The sequence below is a fragment of the Oncorhynchus mykiss genome, chromosome 1 (genome assembly GCF_057628025.1).
Source record: "Oncorhynchus mykiss isolate SJ-2025 chromosome 1, ASM5762802v1, whole genome shotgun sequence".
Lineage (NCBI taxonomy): Eukaryota > Metazoa > Chordata > Actinopteri > Salmoniformes > Salmonidae > Oncorhynchus > Oncorhynchus mykiss.
In genome coordinates this window covers 15,405,001-15,432,434 of record NC_143022.1, presented here as the reverse complement: position 1 = coordinate 15,432,434, position 27,434 = coordinate 15,405,001, and the positions used below count along the sequence as shown (strand labels likewise).

The 27,434-nt window shown below is 43.6% G+C and overlaps 1 protein-coding gene across 18 annotated transcripts in view; it reads left to right on the top strand.

Annotated features, from left to right (window-relative positions):
• LOC110485551 (nuclear factor 1 A-type) overlaps positions 1-27,434 on the top strand; it is a 310,371-nt gene that overhangs the window by 54,826 nt on the left and 228,111 nt on the right. For 6 of the 18 annotated variants that reach the window (XM_090185052.1, XM_090185691.1, XM_090185198.1 and 3 more), the window contains exons 1-2: positions 4,319-5,780; positions 11,398-11,926. In XM_090185052.1, the coding sequence (XP_090041178.1) occupies positions 5,754-5,780; positions 11,398-11,926 (556 nt within the window). In that variant the 5' untranslated portion in view covers positions 4,319-5,753. Of the gene's footprint in view, positions 1-1,157; positions 1,934-3,205; positions 5,781-11,397; positions 11,927-27,434 lie in introns of those variants that run through there. The other 12 variants (XM_036946510.2, XM_090185219.1, XM_036946569.2 and 9 more) reach the window with 3 other exon arrangements.

Genomic DNA, 27,434 nt, shown 5'->3' with positions numbered 1-27,434 from the left:
TAAATTCCACAGTCAAGGGGCATGTGGTTCCCACCCACATAACTGAATTTGCTGGTTTATAACGGTTTGAAACATTTGCTGGCTTATAACGGTTTGAAACATTTGCTGGTTTATAACGGTTTGAAACATTTGCTGGTTTATGACGGTTTGAAACATTTGCTGGCTTATGACAGTTTGAAACATTTGCTGGCTTATGACGGTTTGAAACATTTACTGGTTTATAACGGTTTGAAACATTTGCTGGTTTATGATGGTTTGAAACATTTGCTGGTTTATAACGGTTTGAAACATTTGCTGGCTTATAACGGTTTGAAACATTTGCTGGCTTATAACGGTTTGAAACATTTGCTGGCTTATGACGGTTTGAAACATTTGCTGGCTTATAACGGTTTGAAACATTTGCTGGCTTATGACGGTTTCAAACATTTGCGCACGAAGATATGGTCATGATTTTAAGTGTAAAAAAAATATTAAGCAATTTTATCAGTAGGCTACCGAGTCTGAAAACTGAAGATATGCGCTGCTTGAGCCTGCCTCGTTGAAATCCACGTTACTGCAGGTTAATAGCGTTCTGTTCAGCACGTCTCCACACACAACAAGCGTTTTGACATGTACACGTCATCATGCCTGGGAACCACCGCCCCTCATTGCTCAAAAGAATGATAAGAGGCTTTGACCTCAATGAGAAACACTCATTGGAGTTCCGTGGAATGTCACCTCTGCTAGCCCAAACGTGCGCACTCATAGGCTAGGCTACTTCATATAACAAGCAAAAAACACATTGTCATTGAGAAATTCTGTTTATTTTGATATTTGAGCAAATAATCAACACCACCACTTTTCGTGTCATGCCCGTTGTAAAATGTTTAGCCACACTCGCATACATAATATCAGCTATATCGGCAACAGTTGCAGAATAGGTCTCTTTCACACAAAATATCTAACTGCTTTCAACCGCAAGGGCCAAATCAACACAGTAATACATACAGCCCACAACAATTCAATCATGTCGATATGCTGCTTAACTTGCCTGCTACCACACAGTTCAGAAATAGAAATCCAATCGCACTTAAATTGAATGTAGAAGCATCAAACAGGCCTACGACTGTGATATGACATGATTATGCATGCCTTCTAATTCAATACGACCCACCGGCACACCTATGGTTGATATTTGCCATATCTCCATTGGGAAGCAGTAGAAAATCCACTGCAAAGAATTGGTGTTAGTTTCAGTCGACCAGCCGTAAACTTCGCCATCAGTGGAGTTCTTAGATAGATGCTCATTGTGATGGTATAATACTGCTTAGATGTCCAGCATTGCAACAATGCTTTGGTGCTAAAGCAGCAAGAACGCGCTATAGCCTATACTTATTGACGTTTTTTCGTTCGCAATATAGGCGCCGCGGCATTCCTCCCTCTGTCCCAAGCGCGCCGTAGATTTATAGGAAGGGTTAAGAGAGTGCGGTATGCAGCAAAATGTAAGTGAAAAAAAAGCTTTTCCGTGCGGGAAAGGAACGCAGACCGGGGTCTATGGCACTCGACTCGGACTCTGATTTGCCACTAGGCTATGTGACTCCGCGAGGGGAGGAGATGGCAAGAAAGAAGCCGCCCGGGTTCGCGTGGTTACTATGCAAATTGCAGCGATTGCGGAAATGAACAAGGGGGGACTCACTGAATCGATTGCAACTTCTGCACAAAGTCTATCAAACCAAGCTGAGATAGTTCTGCCAGGTTTGGACCTCAGTCAAATATCAAGGAGTGAAGAAAGGCTCCCTGACATTGTTTATTTACTAGAACTGTTTTCCGTTGCGCGTTATTATACTTAATTGATTCAGTGTAAAATACTCACACCGGAAGCAAGTTGTACTTTTTTCACTTCGTCGCAACAGTCTAAAGTTGCTCACGTATATTCACTTTATACATTACAATGGTACGTGCAAATATACCTCTTATGATCTATTTTTACACTGAGAAGTAATGGACATGTGCATAAACGTGGTGTGTACGGACTATACACAGGTTAAATGTAGGCTAAGAAGTCTTCTGCTTTTGTAAACGGATTTGATAAGAGTCCGTGTCAGACTGGTCTGTGTTGCCAGCTATGTATGCAAATGCTGATAATGCGGATATCTTGATATCGCAAATAAACTTGGCATTAGGACAAAACAGAAGAGCATTGCACTCCCGGTGTTGCCGTCTGCTAGGCCATTCTAGCGACCAGAGTGAGAGATACATTGTTTCGTTATGTGGTAACAAGTTGTTCTGCAGAGTAAACGAGCGATTGCAGATAAATGCATACCGAGAAATTCTGGTGATATGGGTTTGTCCAATAAGATGGATGCTGGGCTTCAAACCCTAGAGTTTAGTCCAATCAGAGGACGGAGCTCTAGCGTCGCACTGACGGCATGGATACGGTGAGGCTGGCAAAATGCCTTTAGCAGGTTAGCCTATTCTCAATAGAGGTTCTATGCGCTGCAACATGAGAAAATACAGTAGCGTAATATACATATCCTGAACCTATTGTGTCCGTTCAAGCACACGAGGTAGTGAGCAACATGCGTAGACCATTTTCCTTACGCCGCACGGTTATTGTGGTGCAATGGTGTGTGGCTTGTATTTGCTTCAAGGTATTTATTAACATGAATTACTTGAGCAACACACGATCTATAGTCTACATAGTGAATCAACACTTCAGTGAGGTATAGCGGTTGTGTAATATCCCTTTCAGGCTGGTGTGAGGGCTTTCAGTAAATGCAAGCAGCCTTTGCCTACTTATATTATTATTATATTATGCTGCAATGGCAATATATAACCGTTGCAAGTGCACCTTTGGCGTTGTTGGTATGTTAATGAACCTTTAGACCGTGAACAGGCATGCATTTGGTTGCGGAGTCTCGCTGTCTTGGTGCAGGTGTGTGTGGAGAGTGTTCTGATGCAGCAGAGACCACACTCGCCACTTGTGGCCGCTTCCCTGGTGATTTTCTAGAGGGCGCACAAATGACTTCTCCCTCTGGACGGAAGTTGTTCACGAATAACAAATTCGGACAGCGCACACAGAAACAGAGTACATTCATGACACACACACACACACACACACACACACACACACACACACACACACACACACACACACACACACACACACACTATCTTGATCAAGAGTATGACTCTCCCTCTCTCTCTCTCACACACACACACACACACACACACACACACACACACACTTGATCCAGTGATTCTGCACGGGCTGCTCGAATTTTTGTCAGGACAATCTGATATTTTGGAGAAAAATCCGTCAAAATTCTTCGTCACACCAATTGTTGGATGCCTTTACTGTAGGCTAATTGGTATTTGTCTTACTTTTGTTTAAAACACACTGTAAATGGGCCTCTAAAATGCGAGTATTGCTTTGTTGACATTATTTCGATTAAGGGCAGGTGAAGCAGACAATAGGCTACCGATGCCAACCTTTGGCGTTTGGGTAGTGTAGTACTTTAGGAGTATTATGGAATGTTGTAAGATGTTGGTCAGTCTTTTGATATAAGCTCTATACCCAAGTTATTACGCATGCTTTACGCACGTTGTGTTCACTATTGCCAAGTAAACAATTGTTTGTTTGACGCTTTAATTGTGTTTCATTACAATTTATTATTTTGTATAGATGGTTATGATTGAAACTTAATGAAATAAAATTCAAGCATCAAGTGTTCGTTAATTAATGCTTGGAGTTACGCGATGCTTTGGTTTCGGATAATATACATAGCTTCGCTGTGGATAGGAGAAGATCTTGCTCATGCTTACATAATGGCATGTGAGTTAGGAAAATGAGGGGTAGCCTAATCTTATATCTCACATGGCTCTCTCTCGTTTATATTATATAATTGTGTATGTATGGGGATTTTGTTATGTAAAGTTTAATGCACTTTATTGAATTGTTGAGGTCTGCATTCGCTGTGCACCCCTCTGATGAAATGTGTTGTGCAAGTTCTTGCAAATACACATAAATTAGCCAAGCAGACATTGATTTGCATGTAATGTAGCATATGTCAGTTACAATCAGCCAATACTATTAATATATTAATAGCCTAGTTACAGATTAATAGACTATTAATGTTAATGATGACCAATAATTATAATTAGGCTATAACTTGTTGTGAATGTCGATAGTTGGAATATGGAATACAGTAAAGCCCACTTAGTCCGACGAATTTAAAAGTTTAGCATTTGTTCAAAAGGGGCGGTATATCTCCTATCGACTGTGTGGTGATCCCTCGAGCTCTCTCCTCCCAACTATACACCGTCTCATTTGCTTTAAAGATCATATAAGAGCATTTATTTAGCAGTGTTGGTGTTGCAGTCTTACGCGATCCCTGCTCTTCCTGATTTAAATTAATAGGTTCGCATTGTTTGCATCAGTTTGAAAAGCCATATCATGGCGGGGCTAAGAGGCTCAACTAGGCAGTTTATAATTTGAACATTTTAAATAGGCTATGTAGACGATATATTACTGTCCCGCATGTTCGTTGCAGGTTACATTACAGGCTATGTAGGCATATAGGCAACATTACTGTCCCGCATGTTCATTGCAGGCTACATTGCAGACTATGTACGCATATAGGCTACATTACTGTTCCGCATGTTCATTGCATTGACGTTGGTCTCAGTAGCCCACTTCCTTAAAAGCGTCGATACTTTGGGAGCTATGTTGAGAGGTGAGCACAAGAGTTTGTCCTCCGCACACAGTGGACAAAAGTGAATTGTAGCTGTATGGAACTCAGTGCATGCTGTTGTAGCTACTCTCCGCGGTTAAAAGATTAACAACGTGCTCGACACTCAACCTTATATAAATGTAGATCGGGTGCTGAATCCTCGTATGTAATCCAAAGAACAAAATCCTCCTCTCCGCCATATACAGGACAGACAAAAAACGGATTCAATTTATCGTCTCCTGTTTAAGATTATTTTCCAAACGGAAACCATCTGTCGGGCTTCAGCAATAAGCAATTGGTTGGGTGTTCAGAGGCATTACTAGATCCATTAGCTACCGCACCCTTCTCGTTCGTAAATCCGACAGACTCATGCCAGAGTTCGCTCCACGGTGAAGCAAGCCGCACCACATGCCTTCAATGCTTTCGGTTTTTGCAACCTTTCAGTGGAGTGAATGAGAGATCTCTTACCGAGTCCAGAAGAACGAGCGTCTGACAATCAGATATTTTTTTTGTAACGGTATTAATACGATATGTCAAGATTTGCACCGTTCGAAGATCCCTTATTTTTTTCTATTTCCTGTGATTTTTAACCTCCGCTACAGCCAGTCTGCGTTGGGACTTTTCTTTTGTTGTTTAATATGCCTCTGGTGAAAGTTATGAGTTCTCCAACAAAGGGACTGCTCTACGGCTTTTACTGCACTGTACGGTAGATGAATGCGGAGAGTGGAAGCGTTGTAACTCGAGGCGGGGTTAAAGTTCAGCTCTATGCAGCGGTGAAGCGTTCGTTGCAGTTCGCAGAGTTGGAAATGTGAAAGCAAGAAGCAGGCTTTATTTTTCTCTCTCCCTTCTCTCTGTCTCTCCTTTTTTCCCTTTTCACACACACGGACACAGCCACCACGCATACACGAGCAGACACGTACACACACTCACACACATAAACACGCAGACCCGTCACAGCAACCAAAACACACACACATACACTCACACACACACACACACGCATACATACACCCTCCAAATCCAAGATTAGATACAACAGACATGTATTCTCCACTATGCTTAACACAGGTAAGTGAGCCTTTCATCTGTCTCTAACCATTTGTATTGCATTCATGCTTTCTTCCTCAGGGACAGGGTGATATGGGCTAACGTTGCTCAAGGCATGTAACTTTGTGTGCAGTAGATTCAACATTCCTGGTTTGTTCAGAGCGGTCTGAACTAACTACCACATGGCGGATGGCGCCTACCTCCTACATATATGCACACACGTATATGCATGTCTATTTTAGTTAATAATAGACATGGACTATCTCGATGTCAAGCGGGCTTTAACTTGGACTACTTTTTGTATCCAGAGTTTCAATCAAAAAATGAAGGTGGCCTCTCCTATAAGTTACATGTGCACCTTGTTGTCGGCGCGTCTTTCCACATATTTGATATGAATGAATGCACACAATGTTTTAACATGGGGTACATCATTTTCCAAAGCTTCCCCCGGTCGGCTTCCAGGTCCCTGCACTTTGGATGTTTAACATCCCATGCCTGTTGTCACTTTGTAGCGATTACGGCTTTGAACACAATATTTAAAATACAGCAATTTGCTTGGTCTAAATTGCATCCAAAAATGATCCAAATGAAAACTGTTTCACAGTATCGAGTCCCCGCCACTCTCTGGCATTAAACTTTGCCACTCTCTGGCATTACACTTTGCGGTGAGCCATGTGCACGGGGAAAACACAAGTTGGGACATTACACTTTTCAAATAGGCTACTAGGCTACTATTATATTCGATTTTTATGGATAGTATTGTTTTTATTTGCGCACTATGAGTGACATGTACTATGCACTTCCTCAAGAACTTCGATTATATTTAAGAATTATTCAACAACTTTCTGTGCCCTAAGATAGTTGTCTTTTCTTGGACTTGAATGATTGTTGTTAGAGTTTGATACTCGGAATATGGTGGTTTGTAGACCTGACCTAAAGTTAGTCAAAGTGGGAACGCTAGTGGAATAGCTTGCTTAATGATCAGTTGCATATCCGTAAATGTCGTTAATGTTTAAAAGCATCATCGGCCTGTCGTTCCTAAAAAAATCTAAATATTATTTTAGCAAATGTGTCATAATACAGTTATGGGTTTGTTTAAGATGAGAAGATATTCTCAGTACGAGTAGCCTGGGGTAAATGTAAGATCTCCAGGAGGAAAGTTGCAGCTGCGCGTCAGGAAGGCACAGAAAATATCCATCTGTATTCCATACATTATGTTAGGGGTTTGTTGAGGTGACAGAACAGAGGACCCATATACAAATGTACATCAACAGAGAAAAAGCGCACTCATTAACTGAAACTATAATTGTTCACATATTACAATGTTATAACAACATATATTTTTTCCCCTTTTTTTCCTCGTTATTGGAGGGCAGAAACTGAATTGTAGTTGTGCAAGTTCGGATGGATTTTCGTGTGTGTGTGGAATAGTTTTCATTGCCTAGAGCTGCATAAGGCCACAATATAATTGATTTTTGAAATTGATTTCATATTGACCACCAATAGGCCTATCTATTGGCCTTGTCTCAAGTCAGTTGTATTTCAGTTTTGATCATATTTCCCTAAGTTGATTTCATGTTTTCATACATTACTTTTCATTATTATTTTGGGATATAGCCTACCTTTTTTCAAACATTTTTTAAAACTATGACCACACAAATGTATGTAAATGACAAGTACCTGACTTAATAGCAATTATGGGTTCTGGTCCTGGACTTGCCAACCGTTACAATGGAAGACCTTTACAGAACCATTAGTGCTAATTTACCTCTAGTACCAAGCATTACTGATAAGTCCTGAATATGTATCTATTAATATTTAATACGATTGTACAGTGCATGTACAACAAGACATAAGTGAAATGGGCCCAAAGGAGAAGACTGAAACCTGATACTAGTATATGGACTCTAACTTGAGAAGGGACATTTGGAGAAATTTCTCGTTTGAAAATTGTAAAATATTTATTCATCCTCATTTTGCCTGAATCTGTTTTATTTCTTAAAACATGACTAGGGTAATTCACATGTACTACAATTCATCTCAGCTGTATAAAACAGAATCTTTACTATACTAAATTTTAAGTATTGACAGTTGAATGATATATTGCAAAGACGCTGTATGTAATAAAATCATCATATTTGGGCAAAAAATACTTATAATCAAAGTCTTTCAATTGATTTGAAATATATTTGGCATATCTGGCAAGTTTTATTTGTGGGTCGAATCGTATACAAGACAGGCAGGCCTAAAGCACTTCCATATTTTTTGTTCACTGCAAAGCATGAAATATTATACCTAGAACTGAACATTGACACTCTTTGTGCATTTGTAGAAAAACTATTGATAATTGCCAGAATTTGTCATTGCGTACTGCCTTCGAGGCACATGGTAGTGTTTGTGTCTAGACGTGGAGAAGATGCAGAGATAGAAACAGTTGTGCACGTTGCATGGCTTTGGAAAAACATGCCCCTTACGGCCTACACAAGGGTGTTCGAAGATTTACCTTTGTGTAATTGCTCCAATTGATTAGTGAGGCGTCTGCTCTGTTTGAGTCTGTTTACTGTTGTGGGCATGGAGAGGAGAAAGTAAGCTCATCGACACACTCCCATAAGTACCTCTGTGTTGTGGCGTGGGTGTCAGTAGGAGGGGATTACCATCATTGCTATTCTAAATGACAGTTATTCATGAGCTGTTGTTACAGGCCTGTTATTTGGAAACATTAGATCTGTCACCAAGGTGAACAGAAAGAAAACAAACTTCACAGCTGGAAGTTCAACTTAACATTTTCTACTGACACACTTTTATCAGTAAATATACACTACTCTAGTAGTGGAAATGCAGCAGATTATATATATTGAAATGAGGCCTATACATGAAGTGGTTGAGGCACCTGTGCATGTGTGTTTTATTTATGTACAAAAGCAGCAAAAATGCAGAATGTAGACTATGTAGGTATTGTTCAAATGGCCCGGAGACAGGGGAACTGTATATTTTCATACAGAAACCACAGAAAACAATGCTCATATCAGCCATGAAGAATTTATATTTCATAGCACATTTGCTGAAGTTACTTCAGTTGGAAATGCCATTTACTGGTTTTTAAAACAATACAATTGTCATGCCTATGAGACAAGGGAGTGTGAGTCCTTGAAATTCGATGAAAAGGATTGTGCCATGCCATCCCAGTCAGAGGTACAGTATTTCCACGTATCAAGATGAGGAAAAAGTTATTTAATCTATGAATGGTTGAGTACATTTTGCACTGACTCAAATTTAGATCCTACATCTGTAGTCGAGCACGCTTTGTACTGGCTCAAATTAAGCTCTTACATCTGTAGTTGAGCACACTTTGCACTGGCTCAAATTAAGATCTTACATCTGTATTTGAGCACACTTTGCACGGGATCAAATTAAGATCCTACATTTGTAGTTGAGCACACTTTGCACTGGCTCAAATTAAGATCTTACATCTGTAGTTGAGCACACTTTTCACTGACTCAAATTAAGATCTTACATCTATAGTTGAGCACACTTTGCACTGGCTCAAATTAAGATCTTACATCTGTAGTTGAGCACACTTTGTACTGGCTCAAATTAAGATCTTACATCTGTAGTTGAGCACACTTGGCACTGGCTCAAATTAAGATCTTACATCTGTAGTTGAGCACACTTGGCACGGGATCAAATGAAGATCCTACATTTGTAGTTGAGCACACTTTGCACTGGCTCAAATTAAGATCTTACATCTGTAGTTGAGTACACTTTGCACTGGCTCAAATTAAGATCTTACATTTGTAGTTGAGTACACTTTGCACTGGCTCAAATTAAGATCTTACATCTGTAGTTGAGTACATTTTGCACTGGCTCAAATTAAGATCTTACATCTGTAGTTGAGTACATCTTGCACTGGCTCAAATTAAGATCTTACATTTGTAGTTGAGTACACTTTGCACTGGCTCAAATTAAGATCTTACATCTGTAGTTGAGTACATTTTGCACTGGCTGGGGTGGTCAAATGGCCTGCGGTGAAGCCTACTCCAGACCACTCACTACTTCACTAACCTCTACTGAGTGTATTTGGGAAATTAAAATACGTCTCTGATGGAGTGGTGATTTCTCATTGTTTATAACATTTGTTTGGATTTGATTGGTGCATTTTAAAATGTACTGTTAGACCCGTGCCTAGTGTAGCTTGCCCCCCCCCCCCCCATAAAACCCACAGCATACTCACTGTACATATGCATGTAAACACTCACCTAGAAGAGAAGCATATCTGCTCCGTTGCTTATAGCGTGATCTAGTGTGGCATGCTGGTACAAAATTGAAACGGAGTGTTTGGAATTGGTACACTTATAAGTTTGAGTTAGAACGGTGTATCCGTATGTCAAATCAAATGTATTTATATAGCCCTTGTTAGATCAGCTGATATCGCAAAGTGCTGTACGGAGGGGATTTGTTTTATATAACGGGAAAGATTTCAGGTTCCAGTGCTCTTTTATTTTCTCATTCGGTAATGAACGCTTTTAGTATATAATAAGGATTTCTACAAAGGAGTTTAGTTACATTAGTTACACTTTGGTAGCCCAGCTGTGTTTATTTTTTAAAATCTAAAATGTCCTTGTAGTAAAGTGGGACCAGGCTAACATTGTGCCGTCAATGATCGTTTGTTCAATAGACTTAAGGGTAGTGGTCATTCATCTATTATTACAATTTCTTTGTTCCTCAAAAATATTCTGGTGTGAGTTTGCAGACGCGAGACTATTTTAAGAGAGAGTAGTTTTAAGAGGTTGTTGCCTGGTTGCGTTGTGCTGCATCGTTCTGGCCTAGTGTCGTGCTGTAACATTTCCACGGCCTGTATTAGGTTGTGAGGCCAGATTTTGAGAGGGAGCATATTGTCCAGTGTGTGACAGTGCTAGTAGCAGGTGTAACGGACTGATCCACAACATGCCATCTATCCACATTCTTCCTCTAATAGCTGTACATGCAGCTCTCCCTGCTAATAACCCACATAATGTCCCAGTCTTTCTGAGCGAAACGTTTCTGCCTGTACATCTCTTTGTGTGTGTGTGTGTGTGTGTGTGTGCGCGCGCGCATGTATATATGTTTGCATGGCGAACAGTTAAAAATAGACATTCAGCTTTCCCGCTCGGCTGTTGCTTTTTCTATCACCTCTCTGGCAGACACCCACAGACCCACATTCTTGCCAGAGAGCCAAGACACGGCCGTATTTCACACTGCTCCCTCTTTGTCCGTACGGTCCAAAGAAACTCCTCCGTTAGCCCGTTCTCCGTGTGTTAATGAAACGGGCCCAAATGCAAAAAATGACGTAAATACTCATACATACAAACGTGGCAGACATTGCATATTATTCTGAAATGGAAAATGTTTGTTTTCTAAAAAGTCATTTTTTGAATGATATTCTATCAAAGAGAAGTAGTGCATGTTCTTTTTGCATTCCTTCATTGCCGAGTATTTCGGATACAAGTCAATTAGTGTTTACTCAATGTATATCTGATTTCACAAGATTAATTGTAATGATTATTGTTGCTTTGCCTTTTATTCGATTACATAAACAAAATTTTCACTATGAATGTTTGTTACCACCAAATCATTAATTCTTTTCTCCTGTCTTTCACAGGATGAGTTCCATCCTTTCATCGAAGCTCTGCTGCCCCACGTGCGAGCGTTTGCCTACACATGGTTCAACTTGCAGGCCCGCAAGAGAAAGTACTTCAAGAAGCATGAGAAGCGCATGTCTAAGGAAGAGGAGCGCGCGGTCAAGGACGAGCTGCTCAGCGAGAAGCCTGAGGTCAAGCAGAAGTGGGCATCACGCCTCTTGGCCAAGCTCCGCAAGGACATCCGGCCAGAGTTCCGGGAGGATTTTGTGCTCACGGTCACCGGGAAGAAGCCCCCGTGCTGCGTGCTGTCCAACCCCGACCAGAAGGGTAAGATGAGGAGGATCGACTGCCTGCGTCAGGCCGACAAAGTCTGGAGGTTGGATCTGGTCATGGTCATTTTATTCAAAGGTATTCCCCTCGAAAGTACTGATGGCGAAAGGCTGGTAAAGTCCCCACAGTGCTCGAACCCAGGGCTGTGTGTGCAGCCTCATCACATTGGAGTTTCTGTGAAGGAGCTTGACCTCTACTTGGCCTACTTTGTTCATGCAGGTAAGTCCCTCTTTTGTTTCTCAACTCTCTAAACAAGTCAACATTTGTTAAAAATTGGAGATGCATAAATGTTGGCCTCACTCCACATGATCATAGGAAATGGAACGTGTGATAAAGTTGTACTGTTAATCAAAAATAAAAACACTTGGATGGGGTTAACTGCTCAATTGGACCTTATCAGAGAGTGCAGGCCAATGTAATGTACGTAGTTGGCTTCACTCTTTCAAGGAACATTCACAGGCCACTCATTAAGTAAGCACCCGAACAAAACAAATTCCTTGTATTGAAGGACGTTGATTCACCTTGCCCTCACCAAACCCAACAACAGTGCACCGCACCGCACCGCACCGCCCCCTCTCAGGATGCAGACACAAATGTTATCTGTAGCAGACAACCATCATTTCATCACAGCAGTAGTCTGGGAAAAGCAGGACAAATCTGCCAAAGTCCTCGCACTGCCCTGTCCCTTTGCTGTTTCCAACGGGCCAGAAGTTGGTACTGTGTGACGACAGTCAGCTGCCTCAAAACACACTCTCTCCATCACGATTACTCAGCACAAGCAAATGAACTATTTGGTACATATAAAAACTTCAACATGCCATCAGCCTTATATTTGATTTCTCTCCTGTTAATAATTATTGTATTCAAAGGCTTTCTATTCAAAGGCTTTTAAAAAGTGGAAAATACATACTAATTAACAAATCAATTCGATTGGGTTTTATGTTTTCCCCATGAGCTAAATCCTTATCTAGAAATGTTTTCAAAATGTCTGTAAAAAATGTGTGTTTTCACCATTTGATATGAGTTGTTCTTGTGCCATGAAAACTCACCCTGAGAGTGAAGTACAGTGCAAATAGCCGATAGAGAAATGTTCATTGACAAAAGGCAGCGGGGGCTCCTTCCTCCACTGACAGCAACAAACACCAGCTTTCACTTGCAAGGTTTGGAAAGAGCTCGGTTCCACCAGGCAAAACGAGCACCTTAATTACAACCATTTCCACTCTCCAACAAATGGTTTCCAGAAGCTTCAGTGAGCTAGGTGTAATGTGTGCCTAGTTTTACATTCCCATAGCATCATATTGTCATCATATGTATATATATACTTAAAGCTTTTGTTCAGTTTTTGCAGATGTTTGCATTGACAGCTGGCAAATTTAAGTTTAAAATGTTGAAGGAGGTTATGTAGTGATTTTGGCCAAATATCTGAATGGAGCTTTTAATGATTGGAATAGGCCTATAGGATTGGGGTTCCCTTGTGGGAGCTGTGCAGTACTAGGTTTTAGTTGGGCTGGAGTGGAAGCTCATTTTAACTTGAGCCAAGCACAAAAGTGTAGGCCTTTGGAGGATTTCTGTCCATATACTGTATAATCGGCCTCATCATGAAATCATAAACTCATCAGTCAATGACGTAATAATGGGACACAAAGAAATCCCTGATTAGCAATAAACACATAAAACATGACATTAAATTGCTCGATGGTGTAGACAAGTCAAACATTGACACTAATTTCCTAAGTTTCTTTTTGCACTTACATTTTTTAGGAACAGATACATTTAGTCTCAAATATACTGAACAAAATATAAACGCAACATACAACAATTTCAATGATTTTACTATGTTACAGTTCATATAAGGAAATCAGTCAATTGAAATAAATTAGGCCTAATCTACGGATTTCACATGACTGGGCAGGGGCGGATCCATGGTTGGGAGATTGGCCCACCCACTGGAGAGCCAGGCCCAGCCAATCAGAATGAGTTTTTCCCTACAAAATAGCTTTATTACAGACATAAATACTCCTCAGTTTCATCAGCTGTCCGGGTGACTGGTCTCAGACGATCCTGCAGGTGACGAAGCCAGATGTGGAGGTCCTGGGCTGGCATGGTTACACGTGGTCTGCGGTTGTGAGGACGGTTGGATGTACAGCCAAATTCTCTAAAACAACATTTGAGGTGGCTTATTGTAGAGAAATTAACATTAAATTCTCTGGCAACAGCTCTGGTGGACATTCTTGCAGTCAGCATGCCAATTGCACACTCCCTCAAAACTTCTGTGCCATCTGTGGCATTGTGTTGTGTGACAAAACTGCACATTTTAGAGTTGCCTTTTATTGTCCCCAGCACATGGTGCACCTGTGTAATGATCATGCTTTTTAATCAGCTTCTTGATATGCCACACCTATCAGGTGGATGGATTATCTTGGCAAATGATATATGCTCACTAACAGGGATGTAAACAAATGAGTGCAAACAATTTTAGAGAAATAAGCTTTGTGTGTGTCAGGAACATTTCTGGGATGTTTTATTTCAGCTCATGAAACATGGCACCAACACTTTACGTGTTGCGTTTATATTTTTGTTCAGTATACAATTTGCTCAGGCTCATTGTGGCTAAAATGTCATGGGCGCTTTGCTCTCGCGAGCATTCTGATAGCTAAAGTTAGCTGATTTACAATCAAGGCTGAAAAAAACTCTATCAGAGTGAGAACAAGAGGGAGAAGAAATAGTTGGTTCCCACAGAGCACAGAGGTATGCCTTCAGGAGAATTAAGTCTGCAGTGTGTTCTCGCTCTCTCCATCTCGTTTTCTCTCTCTCTCTGTCTCTCGTCGCCTCATCCCACAGGATCAAGTTTCTTCCTCTGTCTTATTTAAAGCAGTGGAGCATTTCTAGAGCTCTGTTGATTACAAGCCATCTGAAGAGAGGCTGACCTCATGCACCGATGCCGAAGGTGGGGTTTTTCAGCTGAAGTCGGTAATTAAATGCCAGGGCAAGGGGTGGAAGAAGGGGACCCTCGTGACAACACTATCCTGCTACCAACCCATTTAACAGCAAACTTAGACCACTTTTATTATCAGGTTATGAAAATTCTCAAAAACAACTATTGTGCAAATTCACACAAAGTCTGTGTAAACTTGCAAAGTTGACAACATAATTTGCATTTTATTATCTTTATGCTTACTCTTGGTGAAATATTGTGCAATATGCTATATTATTGGGAGAGGTTTGTGATATAATGCCACATGCCTAACCCTACTTAGTGGCGAGTGTGTGTGTGTGTGTGTGTGTGTGGGGGGGGGTGAGATGGGCCGGGATATCAGTCTTAACCAGGGCTTTCTGTGCGTTGTTCAACCGTCACATCATGTGTCATCTTTAGGAACAATGTGGTGTCAGGGCGGGCCCCCCTTTGACTACAGAGCAGGCAGAGTGGCCAGGGCTAATTTACAGCCTCGCTCTCGGCCCGGCAACTGGTGTCACTATCACAGGAAGGGAAAGGTCATGGCTTAAGATGTTAGGTCCTTGACCCTATCTTCTAGGCATTTGACCTCTTAGACAAATATCACCCCTCATTAGCAGCCAGTCAAGCTGCTGGATAGCATTGGCTTTGGAAGCCTCTGTGATCTGCAGCCCACTTTCACTTTCCCAGCAGCCCACTTTCACTTGGTTTGGGGGCAGCAGGACCAGTTGGTTAGAATTAGCCAACAACCATGCTATAGTAGCCTTTGATGGCTTATGCCTTGATAGTTTTCTGTAAAGTTGAAAGTTGTTGGTGTGATTAACTGTTGCAGTGGTAGTTGAAATCATACAAATTATATTGTGAAAATGTTCAGATTTATATATATATTTTCTTCACCCAGATAAGTATTATTGGCAAAAAACAGATGAAAGAAAACTGTTGAGTGAGACTAGTGGTCCCATGGCTAAATCAAATCCAATTGTATTGGTCAAATACACATATTTAGCGGATGCTATTGCAGGTGTAGTGAAACAGTGCAGTGATATCTAACTATTCACGACAATACACACAAAAATAATGGAATTAAGAAATATATAAATATTAGGACGAGCAATGTCGGAGTGGCATTGACTACAATACAGTAGAATACAGTATATACATATGAAATGAGTAAAGCAGTATGTAAACATTATTAAAGTGACCAGTGATTCCATGTCTATGTATATAGGACAGCAGCCTGTATGGTGCAGGGTTGAGTAACTGGGTGGTAGCCGGCTAGTGATGGCTATTTAATAGTCTGTTGGCCTTGAGATAGAAGCTGTTTTTCAGGTTCTCGCTCCCAGCTTTGATGCACCTGTACTGACCTAGCATTCTAGATGATCGGGGGATGAACAGGCAGTGGCTCGGGTGGTTGATGTCCTTGATCTTTATGGCCTTCCTGTGACATTGGATGCCGTAGGTGTCCTGGAGGGCATGCAGTGTGCCCCCGGTGATGCGTTGGTCAGACCGCACCACCCTATGGAGAACCCTGCGGTCGCGGGCGGTGCTGTTGCCTTACCAGGCGGCGATACAGCCCGACAGGATGCTCTCAATTGTTTGTGAGGGTCTTAGGGGCCAAGCCAAATTTCTTCAGCCTCCTGAGGTTGAAGAGGCGCTGTTGCGTCTTCTTCCATTTAATGTGTTGTGGTCAGACTGAATGCTCTATTAAGTTTGCTAACCATGACTTCATGTCACTTCTGGACAAGAGCAAGTAGACTGGAGGGTATTGAAAAAACCTATATGGTGGACAGCTGTCTCATCATTCAAATGGGATAGTTACTCTTAATAAGACTCTGGTCCTTTAATGCACACCTTGATTGCCGACTCAAGATAATGGTCACTTAATAATGATTTATTGTGTGTCCCTTTCGGGAAATTTGTCTTGGATCTCAACAAACAGCAGAACAAGAAAAAGTGCAGGGAACCCACCCCTGGCCTGTTTGAGAGACACCAGTCGCCGCCCTGCAGTGCCAGTGGAAGTGAAATCAATCACAAAATGGAGGGTGAAGGACGTTGAGTGAGGCTTAAGGAAGGTGAAGGTGGGTGAAGGCCTCACTGTGGACTGGTTGGGTGATTTGGCTTGAGAGACCCTGGCCTGTAAAGGGAGAAAGACATCCATGGTCGGGTTGATTAGCCTAAATTATGGCGGTAAGGTCGCGAGCAATGTGGAACTAAAGAAAGCAGCCCATAGATCGGCTAGCTAGGAGGAATCATGTTCTAATAGAAAATAACAGAAACTCGGCCTTGTAGATTGAACTACATTTCTACCTCATACTTCTCTCCGTTTTCGCTGTGCGCAATACAATTGAAGGATATCACTGGCTGGATAAGAGAACATGTCACGGAGTGGACCTACAGTTGAAGTCGGAAGTTTACATACACATTAGCCAAATACATTTAAACTCAGTTGTTCACAATTCCTGAGCGGTATGACGGCTGCGTGGTCCCATGGTGTTTATACTTGCGTACTATTGTTTGTACAGATGAAAGTGGTACCTTCAGGCATTTGGAAATGCTCTATTAAGTCTGCTAACCAGTTTTTCACAATTCCTGAGCGGTATGACGGCTGTGTGGTCCCATGGTGTTTATACACTGCTCAAAAAAATAAAGGGAACACTAAAATAACACATCCTAGATCTGAATGAATGAAATATTCTTATTAAATACTTTTTTCTGTACATAGTTGAATGTGCTGACAACAAAATCACACAAATTATCAATGGAAATCAAATTTATAAACCCATGGAGGTCTGGATTTGGAGTCACACTCAAAATGAAAGTGGAAAACCACACTACAGGCTGATCCAACTTAATGTCCTTAAAACAAGTCAAAAAGAGGCTCAGTAGTGTGTGTGGCCTCCACGTGCCTGTATGACCTCCCTACAATGCCTGGGCATGCTCCTGATGAGGTGGCAGATGGTCTCCTGAGGGATCTCCTCCCAGACCTGGACTAAAGCATCCGCCAACTCCTGGACAGTCTGTGGTGCAACGTGGCGTTGGTGAATTGGATTCAGGTCTGGGGAACGGGCGGGCCAGTCCATAGCATCAATGCCTTCCTCTTGCAGGAACTGCTGACACACTCCAGCCACATGAGGTCTAGCATTGTCTTGCATTAGGAGGAACCCAGGGCCAACCGCACCAGCATATGGTCTCACAAGGGGTCTGAGGATCTCATCTCGGTATCTAATGGCAGTCAGGCTACCTCTGGCGAGCACATGGAGGGCTGTGCGGCCCCCCAAAGAAATGCCACCCACACCATGACTGACCCACCGCCAAACCGGTCATGCTGGAGGATGTTGCAGGCAGCAGAACGTTCTCCACGGCGTCTCCAGACTCTGTCACCTCTGTCATGTGCTCAGTGTGAACCTGCTTTCATCTGTGAAGAGCACAGGGCGCCAGTGGCGAATTTGCCAATCTTGGTGTTCTCTGGCAAATGCCAAACGTCCTGCACGGTGTTGGGCTGTAAGCACAACCCCCACCTGTGGATGTCGGGCCCTCATACCACCCTCATGGAGTCTGTTTCTGACCGTTTGAGCAGACACATGCACATTTGTGGCCTGCTGGAGGTCATTTTGCAGGGTTCTGGCAGTGCTCCTGCTGCTCCTCCTTGCACAAAGGCGGAGGTAGCGGTCCTGCTGCTGGGTTGTTGCCCTCCTACGGCCTTCTCCACGTCTCCTGATGTACTGGCCTGTCTCCTGGTAGCGCCTCCATGCTCTGGACACTACGCTGACAGACACAGCAAACCTTCTTGCCACAGCTCGCATTGATGTGCCACCCTGGATGAGCTGCACTACCTGAGCCACTTGTGTGGGTTGTAGACTTTGTCTCATGCTACCACTAGAGTGAAAGCACCGCCAGCATTCAAAAGTGACCAAAACATCAGCCAGGAAGCATAGGAACTGAGAAGTGGTCTGTGCTTACCATCTGCAGAACCACTCCTTTATTGGTGGTGTCTTGCTAATTGCCTATAATTTCCACCTGTTGTCTATTCCATTTGCACAACAGCATGTGGAATTTATTGTCAATCAGTGTTGCTTCCTAAGTGGACAGTTTGATTTCACAGAAGTGTGATTGACTTAGAGTTACATTGTGTTGTTTAAGTGTTCCCTTTATTTTTTTGAGTAGTGTACTTGCATCCTATTGTTTGTACAGATGAAAGTGGTACCTTCAGGCATTTGGAAATTGCTCCCAAGGATGAACCAGACTTGTGGAGGTCTACCATTTTTTTTCTGAGGTCTTGGCTGATTTATTTTCATTTTGCCATGATGTCAAGCAAAGAGGCAGTGACTTTGAAGGTAGGCCTTGAAATACATCCACAGGTACACCTCCAATTGACTCAAATTATATAAATTAGCCTATCAGAAGCTTCTAAAGCCATGACATCATTTTCTGGTATTTTGAAAGCTGTTTAAAGGCACAGTCAACTTAGTGTATGTGAACATCTGACCCACTGGAATTGTGATACAGTGAATTATGAGTGAAATAATCTGTCTGTAAACAATTGTTGGAAAAATTCCTTGTGTCATGCACAAAGTAGATGTCCTAACCGACTTGCCAAAACTATAGTTTGTTAACAAGAAATTTGTGGAGTGGTTGAAAAACGTGTTTTAATGACTCCAACCTCAGTGTGTGTAAACATCCGACTTCAACTGTATGTGAACATTTACAGGGCTGCTGTTAGATGTGCTTTGTTGCTGCTTTACCTTGTTTGACCCTGGCGGCAGAGATGAACAGTTTGCGTGTGTTGAATGACTGTAAAGACGTCTGACCTATTTCCCTCTGAGCTCTTAAACAGATTTGCACTGTAAACTAGTTAGCTTTGACGATGCATCCTCGAGGCACTGTAACTTTTAGGTTCTGATCAAAAGTAAAGAGTCAGTCCATTTGTTTTACTGGCCTGGAACTGCAAGCATTTATGTCCAGAGAGTTTTGCGCGGGGTTTTGAAAGGACTTGGCCTTACACACAGAGCACACACACCAGTCTAGTTATCTGCCAGTTTAGATCATCAGCCACGGCTGGAAAACAAGGAAAGGGAAAAGAGACCAGCCGTTCCTTTGTAACGGTGCACACACACAAAGATGGTGGTTTGCTGTGTTTCCTGGGGGTTTTGCTGAGAGTAACCAAATCTGGCAATATCTACCGGCTGACTTTTGGCTCTTCTACTGTTACAGCGGTTTTATATTTCCCTCCCCTTCCACGGGATGTGGAATTACAATAACTTGGCGCTATTTAAGGCGATTGTGGGATAAACCACAACCTCTGTTGTGGTTACTGCAGTACACATTGTGGCTTGGGAACCCCTCACCACCACCCACTCAACCCTATTCCCCCCCCCAAATCCCACTAACCACCCGACTGCCATAGCTATGAGTATAACAATGACTGTGTCACCACACTCTCTTTCGTAAGTACAGAGATACACACACACACGCGCGCATACTGTACCATTCATTGTAATTGAGGTTGGGGCTCATTCATAAAAATGTTTCATTGTCATAGCGTTTGATATCAGCGAGTAATAGCAGGTTTGTGTAGATGACCTACTAGAGAAATCCAACAGCTGGCACAGCCCCCAGTGCCAAAGGACTAGCACAGCCAGGATTAGATAGCCAGGATCAGATAGCCAGGATCAGATCATCTGATACACTGCCTGTTTAATATCGCTGGATGTGCCGTCCAATTTGTCATCTTGACTGCTTTGAGGACCTTCTATCCCTTCGTCTTTGTCAATTTCTTTGTTGTTCATTTGATAAGCAAAAACTCATTCTCTCTCTAAACAAACCAGTGCATTTGGGTGATTCCACATTTTTTAAATCTTAATACACCCTAAATATAAAAGAGATTAGCTCATTACAAAATCTCATTTTTGGACAGAAAATGTTTTTATAATGACAATGCCAGCTTTGAGCAGCAGGGGCTAGGCTACATAGCATTAGCGTTAGTGTAGCATAGTGTGCGCTGGCCTGGCATGTGTTTAGAGATGCGATGCTGTCTCAATGGGGCAGACGGACGGATGGGGGGATTGGCAATGGGGAAGTTGGGCTAATTAATTCTGCATTAATGCCCCAGTCACCCCAAGACATCCCCAGCAGCAGAGAGGGGGAGACAGAGGCATGTGCCAAGCTTTCTGAAGCTCGCTGTTCTCTTTCTTCTTTGTTCATGAGATACGGTGGTTATCTATGAGACCTAGGCTGACAGGAATCTGCAGGCCTCAAATCTGCAGGACTGATATTTTCTCCTCTCCTCCATGTTGGATATTTGCTTTTCTTTGTCTGTTTTTTGGGGCCTGTCTGGTTTAAAGCCTAGGAACTGCATGTGTCGAACTATAGCTCTCCCTAACGGCTAAGAACATTCAGGAATTCAGGACACAGACGTCTCTTCCCAATTCAGAACAGCAGCTTTGGCTAACTTCTGAGAATGGACTCTTTGTATCCACATGCCATTCAACAAGAGTCCCATTGTCTTTAGCTCCCCTTTAGCCTCAGCGCTAGTCATTGCTCAGTCTTTATTGTATGCACTGTGATTGTATTAGGACTTGATGAGGACTTCATTTTAATGGTGGGCAGACAGCTCATATGCTGTTCAGGCCCGAGCGGGGGAAAACTGTGGTAATCATCTAATTACCGCCAGGATTCATTTTTTTTTTGCCAAGCGACCGCTACGTAGCTGTACATGGATCAAAGCGAACGCAGAGAGGTAGAAACAAGCCATTCATCTTGTCGCCTGTCTTGGAATATTACACTTGTTGTCCTGCACATTGATTTGCCATGCCACATGACGGCATGTCGGTGACGCAAACTGATGTACTTTTTAAACCACACAGATACAGACACACACACACACACCAACGAATGTGGCAGCGAGGGGTCGGAAAGGGGAAGAAGAGACAAAAGGGTCAGGCCCAGAATCTCAGTATTCACTGTGTTTAAATGTCAGTTCCTCTCCCGTCTTTGTCCAGGGAGCTACAGGAATGTGCTGCAGCCGGTGATTTGTGCCAGTCAGTAGGGAAATATCGTAACCGTCTTTATGGGGGATCTTAGCAACTGAGAGAGGCTCATCTCCCGCCACCCAGTGCCCTAGCTCTCTCACTTCAGCTGCCACTTTCCAGCCGGCCCAGTGCAAACGGACGAGATTTGTTTCTTTTAGACTTGATAAGATTACAGTTACAGAATAAAATTGGTCCTTTATGGCCACCCGAGTGGCACAGCGGTCTAAGGCACTGCATCGCAGTGTTGCGGCGTCACGACAGCCTGGGTTCTATCCCATAGGGCGGTGCACAATTGGCCCAGCGTTGTCCAGGTTAGGGGAGGGTTTGGCCATGGGGGGCTTTACTTGGCTCATCGCATTCTAGCGACTCCTTGTGGCAGGCCGTCGCCTGCAGGCTGACTTCGTTCATCAGTTGAACGGTGTTTCCTCCGACACATTGGTGCAGCTGGCTTTCGGGTTAAGCAAACGGGTGTTAAGAAGCGCGGTGTGGCGGGTCATGTTCCGGAGGATGCATGACTCGACCTTCCCATTTCCTGAGCCCGTTGGGAAGTTGCAGCGATGAGAAAGATTGTAATCACAAAAAAGGGGTTAAAAAATATGTTTTAAATAAAAGGGCCTTTATTGGTATATACTGGAGGTCTCCAACCCTGTTCCTGGAGAGTAAACCTACTGGAGGTTTACACCAGGCCTCTCTAACCCTGTTCTGGTAGTAGAGAGACCCTCCTGGAGGTTTTTGTTGTAATTAACTGATTGAGTTTAATTATTAGAATCAGGTGTGCTAGATTAGAGTTGGAGTGAAAACCTACAGGAGGGTAGCTCTACAGTAACAGGGTTGGAGTTAAAAACCTACAAGAGGGTAGCTCTACAGTAACATGGTTGAAGTGAAAACCTACAGGAGGGTAGCTCTACAGTAACATGGTTGGAGTGAAAACCTACAGGAGGGTAGCTCTACAGTAACATGGTTGGAGTGAAAACCTACAGGAGGGTAGCTCTACAGTAACATTGTTGGAGTGAAAACCTACAGGAGGGTAGCTCTACAGTAACATGGTTGGAGTGAAAACCTACAGGAGGGTAGCTCTACAGTAACATGGTTGGAGTGAAAACCTACAGGAGGGTAGCTCTACAGTAACATGGTTGGAGTGAAAACCTACAGGAGGGTAGCTCTACAGTAACATGGTTAGAGTGAAAACCTACAGGAGGGTAGCTCTCCAGTAACATGGTTGGGTTGAAAACCTACAGAAGGGTAGCTCTACAGTAACATGGTTGGAGTGAAAACCTACAGGAGGGTAGCTCTACAGTAACATGGTTGGAGTGAAAACCTACAGGAGGGTAGCTCTACAGTAACATGGTTGGAGTGAAAACCTACAGGAGGGTAGCTCTCCAGTAACATGGTTGGAGTGAAAACCTACAGGAGGGTAGCTCTACAGTAACATGGTTGGAGAGCTCTGGTGAATATTCATCAGTCCAAACAGGTGTTATTCTTCTCTGAAGAGTCAGTCTCTGAGGGAGCATAGCCACAAGGCTAGTAACATGCAACATCCGGTGAGCATTGGGGTTCAGTCAGAAAACTGGCAGAGTGGACACCGGAGGATGAAGAGGGATTTCCAGCATTACAAATGCATTCTTAGAATTGTGTAATTCTTCTGTCCGTTGCGGTGGGGGCACTGCTGTCCTTTATCTTGAAGAGGTCTGAACTGGTTCAGTGCCAAGGCAAGAAACTGAGACCATGTGATCCACTGACGAGCCTCTATTGTGTGGTGAACCCATTTGGGACGGCATATAAAAAGGACTGTAGACATGAAACGGAACAGCTGTGGCCGTCTGTAGGGGAAAGTTGCTACAGATGGTGAAAGAAGTGAAAAATAAACTACCGTATGGCTGGTAAAATATAGAAGACTAGGGGTTTGCTGAACTGGTTCCTCTCACATCGTGTGTGTATGTTTGCAATGCATGTCTTGTCTTAGTGAGTATGTTCAGTCAAGTATTGTTTTTAGCTGTTGTGTTATAGTGGAGAATGCTTCTTGAATCAACGCTCTGTCCTTATACCATTTCTGCCCATCTGCTGTGCAGTTCAACACAGATGTATTTCCTTTGCGCTCCAACTGACATGTTACCCCATTATATTTACATTATATTTAACAATATTTGCATGTACTGTATATTCATTCAAATTAGCTGGTGGACCTTTGGGGGGGAGGGGGTGTGTGTGTGCATGCACTGTGTATAGACTAGTGCAGGTCGTGTCTCTCCGCTCTGTAGTTAAGAATGGAGGTCAGGCCAGCCGTCTGCCAGTGGGCCCACTGTCCCAGGGTCTCCCGCTCTGCTCTGCTCACCCTGCGGTGATTAAATCGTGAGTGATCCGCTCCTCCTCGTGATGCACTGGATGGAGAGGGAAAATCCAGCCTGGGAAGTATCCATCTGTAACACAGCATCTACTGTTTCAATCTCCAGCAGCTTTCTTCCAAAAACAACTGCAGTTAGGCTGCATGGCCAGAGATGTGTGGACAGAGAGGCCTGTGGTTATTACGGACAGAAGAACCAGGCAAACTCCAAAGTCACCCTAAGTGTGATTGATGAGGACGGTAGTCGTTAGGTTAACGAATGGACTGTGCTTGGTGGGTAAGTTAAGCAGCAGAGCTGGGGATTTGACAGTGAGCCATCCCAAAGCCCCAGAGTGGAGGAGAGATTTGAAAAAAACTGTCCTGCCTCTTTGGACAGTGTCCAGGAGGAGAAGCCATACGAATCAGACATTTTGTAATAATGGCCGCTGACGTGACGTCGTGAGCATGCTCGCATTTCACCTCATTGTTGTCGTTTTCTTCCCCCGATTGGTTTCCGTTCAGATTGTCATATGCTGGTTTTTAATTATTGACAAGTGAAGTGTGGGGGTAGGGGGGGGGGGGGGGGCACTTACTGGGGGGGTTGTATTTTTTAATTATTGACAAGTGAAGTGTGGGGGTAGGGGGGGGGCACTTACTGGGGGGGTTGTATTTTTTAATTATTGACAAGTGAAGTGTGGGGGTAGGGGGGGGCACTTACTGGGGGGGTTGTATTTTGTAATTATTGACAAGTGAAGTGTGGGGGTAGGGGGGGCACTTACTGGGGGGGTTGTATTTTGTAATTATTGACAAGTGAAGTGTGGGGGTAGGGGGGGGCACTTACTGGGGGGGTTGTATTTTTTAATTATTGACAAGTGAAGTGTGGGGGTAGGGGGGGGGCACTTACTGGGGGGGTTGTATTTTTAAATTATTGACAAGTGAAGTGTGGGGGTAGGGGGGGGCACTTACTGGGGGGGTTGTATTTTTTAATTATTGACAAGTGAAGTGTGGGGGTAGGGGGGGGGGACTTACTGGGGGGTTGTATTTTTTAATTATTGACAAGTGAAGTGTGGGGGTAGGGGGGGCACTTACTGGGGGGGTTGTATTTTTTAATTATTGACAAGTGAAGTGTGGGGGTAGGGGGGGCACTTACTGGGGGGGTTGTATTTTTTAATTATTGACAAGTGAAGTGTGGGGGTAGGGGGGGCGCTTACTGGGGGGGGTTGTATTTTTTAATTATTGACAAGTGAAGTGTGGGGGTGGGGGGGGCACTTACTGGGGGGCTTGTAATTTTTAATTATTGACAAGTGAAGTGTGGGGGTATGGGGGGGGGCACTTACTGGGGGGGTTGTATTTTGTAATTATTGACAAGTGAAGTGTGGGGGTAGGGGGGGGAACTTACTGGGGGGGTTGTATTTTTAAATTATTGACAAGTGAAGTGTGGGGGTGGGGGGGGCACTTACTGGGGGGGTTGTATTTTGTAATTATTGACAAGTGAAGTGTGGGAGTGGGGGGGGCACTTACTGGGGGGGTTGTATTTTTTAATTATTGACAAGTGAAGTGTGGGGGTAGGGGGGGAACTTACTGGGGGGGTTGTATTTTTTAATTATTGACAAGTGAAGTGTGGGGGTAGGGGGGGGCACTTACTGGGGGGGTTGTATTTTTTAATTATTGACAAGTGAAGTGTGGGGGTAGGGGGGGGCACTTACTGGGGGGGTTGTATTTTTTAATTATTGACAAGTGAAGTGTGGGGGTAGGGGGGGGGGGCACTTACTGGGGGGGTTGTATTTTTTAATTATTGCATTTTTTTCCCGCCCCTTGGTCGCTCCATCTGTGTATACGGAGCAGGGCAATATAAATGAATACGTCAATGAGGATACTATGGCCGTGGCGCTACGTCTTGCCAAGCCACAAGGCCCTGGCACGACGCACACTGAACCCCCTTGTTTAGTTCAGGGGAGCGGATGGGTGCTTCTTCAAGAAAACATTGAGCATCAACTCAACACATTAGCAATTACGCTTCCCTGGCTTGCTTCAGGAGCGAATGTAAACGTTGCTTGTCCTCGCATGCCGGGGAAAAACAACAAGCTTGGGACCAAGCTACCTTTCTGAAGGAGAAACAAGAAAGGAAGCCAGGCCTAGGGAAGTTGGGATATTGTTTTTTCCATTCCTGAAGTGCTTCCCAGCTCCAAGCCATCCTAAAGGCTACTGAGACGAGAGGAAGGGGAGAGATGCTGTAGGTCTGTATGGCTTGTGTGTCCTAATGAGGAAACCTACTGTCAAATCATGACCCACACCTCTTTCTCTTACTCACCTTCTCTTGCAGTGATTTAACCGAAAAGCTTCCCACTCTGCCATGAATGAGGGACAGAAAGAAAGAACCCTCCCCTCACTTTAGGTCCGCTGTTCTCAAAGAGTGGATCAGCGTGGTGCGTTTTGTTTTTAGGAAATGAATATGGCACCTTTTACGAGATACCCATTCGATGTTGTGGCCACTCCCAGATAGATATGCTTGCTGCTTGTTAGTTTTGTTAGACCAGTATGTCTGACACAAGGGCATTCTCGGCCGCCAGGCATTACGGCCCTTCAACCATAAAACTGTTTTCAGAGGGGAAACAAAAGCGGCACTTGATTAGTCGTGAAACCATCTGGGAACGAGACTCTCGGCAACCAAGCTAATTGGTCAACGTTTCCAAACAAGAAAGGAGAAACTCCTGTTCACATATACGCATATTTAAATGAATGTCTTTTTCTCTTTTTTTGAGGCCCCTTCTAATCACGAGCACCAGTTTTCTCCCATCCTTCTTTGTGTGTGTTATTTAGTCTCCATCGCCAGCCTCACCCCCTGAACCCAAATGTATTGGAACTGAGGGGGGCCTCCCTCTCCTAATGGACGGCTCATATTACTTCACACAGACATAGACAGAGTCTGGCCCCGGAGGACTCAGCGCTCTGGCGTGAAATATTGAATATTGTTTAAAGATTCCTTTTGTCCGTGCTTGGACTTGGAGGGGGGGAGAGGGTGGGAGGGGGGAGAGGGTACAGAACAAAAGGGAAAGCCATCACAAGGGCTAACCTCAGTAAGTTGTCCCAAACCAAGGTGTCTGCGGTCTTCCTCTATGATTTTATTTTGATTGAGTTCTCATTTGACCCTTGTGTTGTCTGTGCACTGTGAGCGCTTATCTAATTGCTAACGAACACACACGTCAAACAAGCGTACCTCACGCCGTCTCGTCAAGCAAAAGGGAAGCAAGTCAATAAACGAAACGTTACAGGTGGTTCGTCTTCCTAGAAAGTTGGGACCTGCTGTGAGTCGAGATATTTCCCCTCACACCCGTTGGCTGCGGAAAACAAGTGGTGGTAGCCCTGGGCCTACTCCCTGCTCGTCTGCACCCACCATCCTCCCCCACTCCCGGAGCTGAGAGAGAG